This window comes from Pygocentrus nattereri, chromosome 15 (genome assembly GCF_015220715.1).
Source record: "Pygocentrus nattereri isolate fPygNat1 chromosome 15, fPygNat1.pri, whole genome shotgun sequence".
NCBI lineage: Eukaryota > Metazoa > Chordata > Actinopteri > Characiformes > Serrasalmidae > Pygocentrus > Pygocentrus nattereri.
In genome coordinates, this window is record NC_051225.1 from 22,773,656 (window position 1) to 22,783,981 (window position 10,326).

The 10,326-nt window shown below is 42.1% G+C and overlaps 1 protein-coding gene across 1 annotated transcript in view; it reads left to right on the top strand.

Moving 5' to 3' along the window:
- cntnap5l (contactin associated protein family member 5 like) overlaps positions 1-5,566 on the top strand; it is a 212,117-nt gene extending 206,551 nt beyond the window's left edge. Inside the window, exon 24 of the mRNA XM_017718593.2 lies at positions 973-5,566. Coding sequence (XP_017574082.1) covers positions 973-1,169 — 197 coding nt within the window. The 3' untranslated portion in view covers positions 1,170-5,566. The remainder of the gene's footprint in view (positions 1-972) is intronic.
- Positions 5,567-10,326: the final 4,760 nt, after the last annotated feature.

The window sequence follows — 10,326 nt, forward strand, 5'->3', positions numbered from 1 at the left end:
GGGTTCAACCAAAGTTGCTAATATTGGAAGCTTACACCCCACCAACTAGCAACTGTGCAAACATACCATCACATATAAGTCATCACATACTTGCCTCAAACCAGGTCCAGATTATAGCCTGACACTGTATTAAATCATGTTAAATCATTATTTATAAAAATAAATAAATAAATAAATAAATAAGAAAGAAAGAAAAAAAGTTCAAGCTTCAAAATGGCTGATTCTACAATTTGTAGCTGTGTGACTTTTGTCCATTTTATAACAGTATGTCATAAATGGTCAGAAATGATAACAAGTCTATTTAAGATGATGACACAACTTGACATGGCTGAATTCAGTGTTTCTGGTGTAGGCATGCCGTTTGCATGATGCTGAATATGATAAGTGACAACATTTGCTAAACTACCATTCAGAAGTTTGAAATTGCTGTTCAGAAGTGTGGAATCAATATTTTCATTAATATAGATTCATTTTGTTGCAGTGTATATGCAGTGTGTATAGGTTTCAAACAGCTTGTGGGAAGCAGTACAATTGAAGATATTTATGATGAACAGAGCTGTAGATGATTTCATAATAATTGAGAGAGTTGTTAACATCTAGAATTACCAAGATTAACATCTGGAATGTCTCATGTTACAAGTGGTGACCAAATCTCATTGATCAAATAGGTAGTAATTTTATGATATGAAATTATTCTAAATAGATAATAAGTTGTTATCACAGTTACTGTTATTTCAGCTACTATTTAATACCAGTTTAATTTTGTTACCCACATCACATTTGAAACTTTTCAAACTTCATCTTGTTTGGTATCTAACCAATAAATTTGATTAATTTTTTCCAAAAACTTCTAAAATATAAAATAAAACCTAAATCTAATCAAATGTATTGCTTATGGAATGACTTGTCCAATATGTAGGAAGTTTATGGAATGACTAATAACCGGCTTCTGTCTCCCCATCTCATTCTCAGGAGTTGTAGCTGCTATAGTGTTCACCTCTCTGTGTGCGTTGGCTGTGATAATCCGTTACCTCTACCGGCACCGGCAGACCCCACCACCTCAGGTCATCACAGCAAAGAATCAGCGACCCAGCCTGGAGCCTCCAGTCTACCGGCCAGATCTGGACCCTCACAAAGCAAGCCGCATCAGCAAGGAGTACTTCATCTGACTGGACTTTTACTTCTGCACCTGTGTCAGGCTCACAAACAGCCTAACATGAGTGCGTGTTGCCCACGCCAAGCCTTCCAACCCCTCTGCACCATCTTTAACACAGGCTGTCAGTCAAAAGGCAGCTGCTGAGCCTTGATCCAGGTTGGATAGGATCACAGGTTTTTGTTCAGCTGGGTTTGAAGGACTCCTCCATTGCTGGTTATGCTTTACAGAATTCTGGAAAGATTAATGTGAAAAAAGAAGCTATTCTGAAAGGTGCTGGGAAGTATGGTTTTAAGAGAACAGTGTGGCATCATTTATAAGAGGAGAAATGGATTTTGTTATGTGCTGTATGATATTACTGAAATGCTTTAAGATGCAGCAAGTCTTGCCCAACCCACACACTTCTCAAGCAGAAGCCAAATTCTGAAAACAAATGGTGTTTTTGTCCAAGAGGCAAACTTTACTTTCTATGCTAAACGCAAGTGAGGGGCTTCTAGCTTATGAGCAGAGCGTGGGTTCTCTAGCTAATGGAGCCAAACCATTGAGGGGGGCACCCTAGAGAGCTGGATTTTGGTTTCGGTGGCTGAATTTCTCAAATCTTGTTTCAAAGCAGTGGTCACCAACCCAGTCATATTGGAGATACCCAAGCTGTAAAGGGAGGTTCACACTGAGCGTGCTTTTTGCAAAACAAGGCTCCTTTTTTCTATTGGTTTCAAAGGGAGAGGTGCATTTTGGGCTGCTGACTTTTGTACGGCACATTCCGTGCATCCTGAGTTCAACTCAAAACGAACATGTAGTACACCTTTTTTTTCTGTTCTGACTAGTCCTGTTAAACAGAAAGTAAACTTTCAGTGACAGTTGCAGTCGCTGAGTATCCTCAACTGCTTGATCAAAATTAGCACAAAATAAACAAAAAGTAGCTATTTTGCTTTAGCTTATTTTATTAGCAGCACCTTGTTTGCTAGTTAACAGTAGATGACTTTATAAACGTGAAAGTCACCAGATCTTTATGGAAATTAGGGATGTGCACAGGTACTCAAGTGCGCGTTTGATCATTTGAGATGACAGTATACAAATACTAAAATCATGGGAAGATATAAAGGAGAACAATTCAGTACAACGCAATGGTTTTGTACATATTTGCGAGTAAGCATGTTATGTAGGACGTGGCTAAGAAGGATGATGTAGCAGAGCTCTGTCACTAACTAGGCTAAGTACTCTTGCAGATGTTAGCTCAGTCCAGAACCAATGAAAATATGTTTCTCTGACAAATAACATGTTGGCACATTGTCCACTAAGGTGAAAAAAGCCTCGTCTAAAAGATAAGACCTTAACCCTAACCGTAGTCTTTGGGCAGTTTCAGAACAATAAAACGTTAAACTCTGCTATTTTTGTGCACCTCGGCTCTGTGATCTAAAAAGGTAAGCCTACATTATTTGTGACCTTATTTAAGTTCTTTTTTTACTCAGTACTCAGATACTTGATTATCAAAATTAGTTGGAACATCCCTACAGTAAATTAAAGGATAACTAGCTAGCACAGCTGCTTATAATGTTACAATGCTACTGTTGCTTAGCAACACAACGTGAGCATGAACAGGTGCACTCTGCCTATATTATTACACCATTATAAAAACGCAGTGTGAACCCCCCCAAGCCCAGTTCACCGTCATCCGACAAGACGAGACAGCAGAGACAGTTTTGAGACATTGTAGACAGCAGTTTTAAGGGGCTATGTGATGGAAAACCATGTAAATACTACTGTAAGTAGTTTATAAATACATTGTTAAAGCTTCAAAACATACCATTTACTCCCCAGTCAATATAAGTAAAACTGGTAAAACGACCAGTTTTGAATTCATTGTTTTTTTTCTGTCTGAGCAAAACCTCATATCTCCAAAATGGTAACTTTACAGGAGAAGCAAAATACATACTGTACTTTTCATGTAGGTCTATGGAACCAGGCTTTTTTCCAAGTCATTTTGGACCATTTCTTTTAGTCCATTCATCATGAAACCTACACACAATGTAAAGGGTAACAGTTAATTTCAAATTATGTCAAAAACTGAAAAACAATTTGAGCTTTTGTCCTGGCAACAGCGTTAGGTCACAAACCCAGAATACAGCGTCCACTTCATTAGGTATACCGACCTTGTATCTAGATTTGTTGTCCATTTAATACAGGTGCACTACAATCAGAGAGTGTAGTCCATCTCTCTTAATAGTAGTAGTGTTTATTAATGGGCAGGACCCCCACAAGACCACCATAGAGCAGGTATTATTTGGGTGGTGGATCATTCTCAGCACTGCAGTTACACTAGCATGGTGGTGGCATGTAAGTGTGTGTATGTGTTGCACAGAGTGGATCAGATATCTTTTAATTTGTTACTGTCTATGGGCTGAAAATATAAGAATTTTAATGATGGCTTATTCAATGATGTATATATAAATATATCTTTAGTATAAGGCAGCAGTGTTTTTAAATGATTTTCTCTGCATGATGAGGGCTAAAGCTCTGAGAGCCAGCAAGGCAGGATGTAGAATATTAACCTCAGGGCCAGGCTTACAACTTTTGAAAACAGTTTTATTATTTAGATTTACACTAATTAGCCAAAACATAATGACCAAACACCTCATGCCTAAAACACTGTCAGTCATTCACATGGTGGCAAAACAGCTCTGACTAAACAACACCTCTGAAAATGCCTTGTAGTATTGGTGCCAACGAGCAACCCATAAAGTCCCATAAACTGCAAGCTGGAGCGATGATAATGTTTTTCTGTGTTTTTCAGGGATATTTGCTCTTGCCAGTTTATAGTACTTGGTGTCAACTGAAATGTAAAGATAAAGCTGTGGGAAGAAACTAACCACTGATAAAGCACTTCTGTTGTAATAAGTGGATAATAAAATGGGCAATGAGTAGAGACACAAGGTAGGCAAACCTTATACTGTTGCTGGTAAATGTAAATCCACATATTTGGATAGTGTCTAAAACTAAATGTTAGACTTAAAACTCTTTTTAATACACTCTAAAACCATCTTCTGTAGTTGGGTAAAGATGGAGTAGGGGATTTATTTTAGAAACATTTTAGTGAATTTCTTAAAATATATTATATAAGATATATAATTATAAGATTTATATATCTTATACTCTTCACATTTCACTTCCTGAAAACAGTTGATAAATCAAATGCTCCAACAATAAAAAATAAAAATCATTATCTATGGAGGCCAAAGGACTGTAAAAACCCATCCTGCCCAACCCTGTCTACCCACCTACATCATGATCTACCCACAAGTGCACCTTCTGAGCGTGTACTCATTTGCATATTTGCAGAGTCTGTTATACATCTTTACACACACACGCAGCAGAAAAGCGGCAAGCTAGGTCCACAAAAATGGCAGAGAAAGTTACACAGGGACCTATAGCAGCTTGCACTGCTAAAGAAAGAAAAAATAGACAGACAGAAGTAGAAAACACTTTGAACAAAAAGGTTGGATAAGCCTGGAAAACAACACTAAGGTTCCTATTTTTCTGTTGGACAGGTAATTATCTGGTTTGTGTTTGTTTGTGAGGGACTTTGGGGTTTTCCTGAATTGTGTAGCCATCATCGACTTATATAGCCATGTTATGTATCAGTTCAATGCTATGTATTAGTTTGTGTGCGTTCTTGTGTGTTGGGGAGGTGTGGCTTTAAGGCAGGTGGGATTTCTTTCAAAAACTAGCTTACACTTCATTTCTCCAAAATCACCTACTCCAGCTTTAAGTGTGAACTGGGTTTCGCTCACTTTATCCACTAGTTCACCACATGTGACTAAAAAGACGAGATGGATCAGATGCGGTGTGTTGAGGTTAAAGCTAAATTCTGCAGAGCAGTAGAGGTCCATGGGCAGGGTTGTTGACCACTGTGGATTAATTGTGTCCTGCCTTGTCAAAAGAAAAAAAAAAAGTCCACGTCTGACAGTGAGGACGTTCATAATATAAAATAATCGATTCAACCAGTAGACCCAGTGCAGAGGACGATTAGCACTGAAAAACTATTAGCATAAATCACCACTAGCCGAGGGGTGTAATATGAAAGCTCTGTGTCTGTACAGCCCTCTAGCACATCTAGCACGTCCAGCAGGTTAGGTAGTGTGAGCTTTATACACTCTCCTGCCTTAATGCAGCCAAATCCATGACTGAATGTGCCTAAGGCAACCATGGTAAGATTTTCCTTATTGAAGTGCTTTATGTCCCCTGACAGTAAAAGCACCCTTGTCATGCCCTCTAAGAAAATAACACGCTTTTCTTATCGAGAACGATTTCTTTTAGTCAGCGGTTCGTTTTTCTATATGGCTATTGTTGTAAATGACTGTTGTATATCGATTTCATAAATATATTTAATAAAAAGAGCTTTTTTATAGCCTCTGAGCTTGCAGAGACCCTTTTCTCTGAGTATTGATTTTTGAGCTGGAGATTTTTGAAGTCTGTCCTGGAAATTCATACTGTAATGTGTGTTATACTGGTGATATAACGATATGTACTATGGGTTTTGTATGGCAGCATATGGCTGGCTACCAAGCAAAGTTTTGAAAAATCCCTTCCAGCATGTCATTATGGCCAGATTACATTGTAAAACTGACATATCTCGTAACTGCAAGAAAGTCTTGTCATTAGATCACAAAAAGACATCATAATTATTCACTAGAACATCTTGTTCTTATAAGATATAAAAGCTAAATTTTCTCATAATTATGAGAGCATATTGTTATTGCAACATATAACAATAAACATTTTATCATAATTGTGACATAAAATGTCATTTTTATGATGCATCTCATTATAATGAGTAATAAATACATGTTCTTTCTACAACATATGCCATTTCTGTTGCTGGACAATAATCAGAATATGTAATTTCAAAACAAATCTTTTTTACAGGAGATATTTCTGAGAAAAATAGGTATAAAATAATCCACCTGCATGAGGAAGGAAAGGAAAGGAGGGAAAGTCAAAGTAAAATAAGAAAAAAGTAAAGAAAAGATAACAAGTGAAAATCAAGAGTTTCCAAAACTGGAGCTGAAAGAGAAAATGGGAACTGGACGTCCACCAAAACTGTTCCCATCAGATAAACACTACTTTGCTGTTGTCAGAACAAAACCTCATATTGCTGTTTTTCAGGTTTTGATCTAATTTGAAAATATCTGTTGGTTTTTACCTCGTTTGATAAATTTCATGATAAATGGACCAAAAGAAATTACCCAAAATGACTTGGAAAATGTCTGTTCCATTGGCCTACATTAAAACCAAAGTATATTTTTTCCTTCTCCTGTAAAGTTGCCATTTTAGAGGTATGAGGTTTTGTTTCAACAGCAGCAACTAAAAGCTTTCATCTTTGAGAGAAAATCAAGCTCCACTCTTGCTTCAGATCTGATCAAATCCACCAGTGTTTCTGTCCATCCTTCTGTGAACGGCAAATTCAGCCAAAAGAAAAAAGAAAATGAAAACAATAAATTGTAAATGCAAACCTCTTTTTGCCATTTCTTTTTCCAAACATTTGAGCAAATATCCTGCCAAAATTGAAAATGAAATGGAATACCTACATTTGCAATTTCATTTTTCACATGAGCATGAGTCAGTTGTGACAGAAATAAAAATAAATTGAAAACAGCTATTTATCATTTCATTTTAGTCATTATTCTGGTATTTCATGGCCAAATCTGAAATTAAAAAGCTAATAGAGAAAAGAAAATTCAAGCTTCGCTTTGGCGTTGGCTTTTCTTCATGAAATGCAGAATACATGTCAAAACTAAAATCAAAATGCAAAGTTTAATTTCTTATTTCTTTTTCATAGCAATTGTCTGAAAATCTGACAAAATTAAAATGAAAATGCAAAATGGATAAATCAACAGCAAAGTGACACTGATGTGTTTAAGTGTCAGAATGAAAAGGCAAATGTAAACGAACATCAGCGCCACCTGCTGGAGATCCACTTTTCATTTTCCACTTTTAAATTTCGTTTTCAAACTGACCAACATGCAAGTATATGTTAATTAGCACTAGGCGGGGCTACGGGGTACATTTTAGGACATCTCCAGGCGTACCTGCCAGAATCGCCATCAATCCTCAAGATCAAAGATTTTGAGTCTCCAGAAAAGACACCATCATGACTCAGACCTTGTGAAACTGAACATCAGACCAAACGGCCTCAGAGAAAAGGTATCAGACCAAACACAAGCCTGGTCAAGCACAGCCTGGTTCATATAACTTAGAAAATTATTATGTATCTTGATATAAACCACCGATGGGAGGGGCAGTAGTAGGGGTGCGGTGCATTGTGGATCGGGCAGTGTCCGAAGGCGTGGGCCTTGGCGTTCTGATCCTCGGTTGCTGAAACTGGCTTTTGGAACTTGGAACGTTACCTCACTGGCTGGGAAGGAGCCTGAGTTGGTGCGCGAGGTCGAGAGATACCGGCTAGATATAGTCGGGCTCACCTCAACACACAGCTTGGGCTCTGGGTCCAATCTCCTTGAGAGGGGCTGGACTTTTTTCTTTTCTGGAGTTGCCCATGGTGAGAGGCGGCGGGCAGGTGTGGGCTTTCTCATAGCCCCTCGACTCGGTGCCTGTATGTTGGGGTTTTCCCCGGTGGACGAGAGGGTAGCTTCCCTACGCCTTCGGGTTGGGGAACGGGTCCTGACTGTTGTCTGTGCTTATGCACCGAACAGCAGTTCAGAATACCCAGCCTTCATAGAATCCTTGGAAGGGGTGCTTGAAAGTGCTCCTCCTGGAGACTCGATTGTCCTACTGGGGGACTTCAACGCTCACGTGGGCAACGACAGTAAGACCTGGAGGGGTGTGATTGGGAGGAATGGCCTCTCTGATCTGAACCCGAGTGGTGTTCAGTTTTTGGACTTCTGTGCAAACCACAGTTTGTCCATAACGAACACTATGTTTGAACACAAGGATGTCCATAAGTGCACATGGCACCAGGACACCCTAGGCCGCAGTTCAATGATTGACTTTGTAGTCGTGTCAGCGGACTTGCGGCCATGTGTACTGGACACTCGGGTAAAGAGAGGAGCTGAGCTGTCAACTGATCACCACCTGGTGGTGAGTTGGATCAGGTGGTGGGGGAAGATGCCAGTCAGACCAGGCAAACCCAAACGTATAGTGAGGGTTTGCTGGGAACGTCTGGCAGAAGAACCTGTCAGATTGATCTTCAACTCACACCTCCGTCAGAACTTTGACCAGATATCGGGGGAGATGGGGGACATTGACTCAGAATGGGCCATGTTCCGCTCCTCCATTGTTGAAGCGGCTGAATGTAGCTGTGGTCGCAAGGTAGTTGGTGCCTGTCGGGGCGGTAATCCTCGAGCCCGGTGGTGGACACCCCAGGTGAGAGATGCCGTCAAGCTGAAGAAGGAGTCCTACCGGACATGGTTGGCCTGTAGGACACCAGAGGCAGCTGGCAGGTATCGACAGGCCAAGCGATCTGCGGCTTCAGTCGTTGCCAAGGCAAAAACCCGGGTGTGGGAAGAGTTCGGTGAGGCCTTGGAAAGTGACTTTAAGTCGGCTCCGAAAAGATTCTGGCAAACCGTCAGGCGACTCAGAAGGGGAAAGCAGTGTGCCACTAGCACTGTATATAGTGGAGATGGTGTGCTGCTGACTTCGACTGAAGACGTCATTGGGCGGTGGAAAGAACACTTTGAGGACCTTCTCAATCCCACCAACACGTTCTCCAGTGAGGAGGCAGAGTCTGGGGACACGGGAATAGGCTTGTCCATTACTGAGGCCGAAGTCGCTAAGGTAGTTAAAAAGCTCCTTGGCGGCAGGGCTGCAGGGTTCCTCAAGGCTCTGGATGTTGTGGGGCTGTCTTGGCTGACACGCCTTTTCAACATTGCGTGGACATCGGGGGTGGTGCCACTTGATTGGCAGACTGGGGTGGTGGTGCCTCTTTTTAAAAAGGGGGACCGGAGGGTGTGTTCCAACTACAGGGGAATCACACTCCTCAGCCTCCCTGGTAAGGTCTATGCAAGGGTACTGGAGAAGAGAGTCCGGCTTATAGTCGAACCTCGGATACAGGAGGAGCAGTGCGGGTTCCGCCCTGGTCGTGGAACACTGGACCAACTCTTTACCCTCTCTAGGATTCTTGAGGGTTCATGGGAGTTTGCCCAACCAGTCCACATGTGCTTTGTGGATTTGGAGAAGGCATTCGACTGTGTTCCCCGGGGTATTCTGTGGGAGGTGCTTCGGGAGTACGGGGTACATGGCTCTTTGCTACGAGCCATTCAGGCCCTGTACAAACAAAGCAGGAGCTTGGTTCGCATGGCCGGCAGTAAGTCAGACTTTTTCCCAGTGAGAGTTGGACTCTGTCAGGGCTGCCCTTTGTCACCGATTCTATTCATAATTTTTATGGATAGAATTTCTAGGCGCAGTTAGGGGATGGAGGGTGTCCGGTTTGGTGACCTCAGGGTCACATCGCTGCTGTTTACAGATGATGTGGTCCTATTGGGGACATCAGGCCGTGAACTTCAGCTTTCACTGGATCGGTTTGCAGCCGAGTGTGAAGCGGCCGGGATGAGGATCAGTACCTCCAAATCCGAGGCCATGGTTCTCACGCGGGAAAGGGTGGAGAGCCCTCTCTGGGTCGGGGATGAGCTCTTGCCTCAAGTGGAGGAGTTTAAGTATCTCGGGGTCTTGTTCACGAGTGATGGTACAAGGGAGCGGGAGATTGACAGGCGGATTGGTGCTGGGTCAGCAGTGATGCGGGCTCTTTACCGGTCTGTTGTGGTAAAGAAAGAGCTGAGCCATAAGGCAAGGCTCTCGATTTACTGGTCGATCTACGTTCCCACCCTCACCTATGGTCATGAGCTTTGGGTAATGACCGAAAGAACGAGATCGCGACTACAAGCGGCTGAAATGAGTTTCCTCCGCAGGGTGGCTGGACTCTCCCTTAGAGATAGGGTGAGAAGTTCGGTCATCCGGGAGGGACTCGGAGTAGAGCCGCTGCTTCTTCACGTCGAGAGGAGCCAGTTGAGGTGGTTCGGGCATCTTGTTAGGATGCCTCCTGGACGCCTCCCTTGGGAGGTGTCACAGGCAAGTCCACCGGGGAGGAGACCCCGGGGAAGACCCAGGACACGCTGGCGTGACTATATCGCCCAGCTGGCCTGGGAGCGCCTCGGAATCCCTCC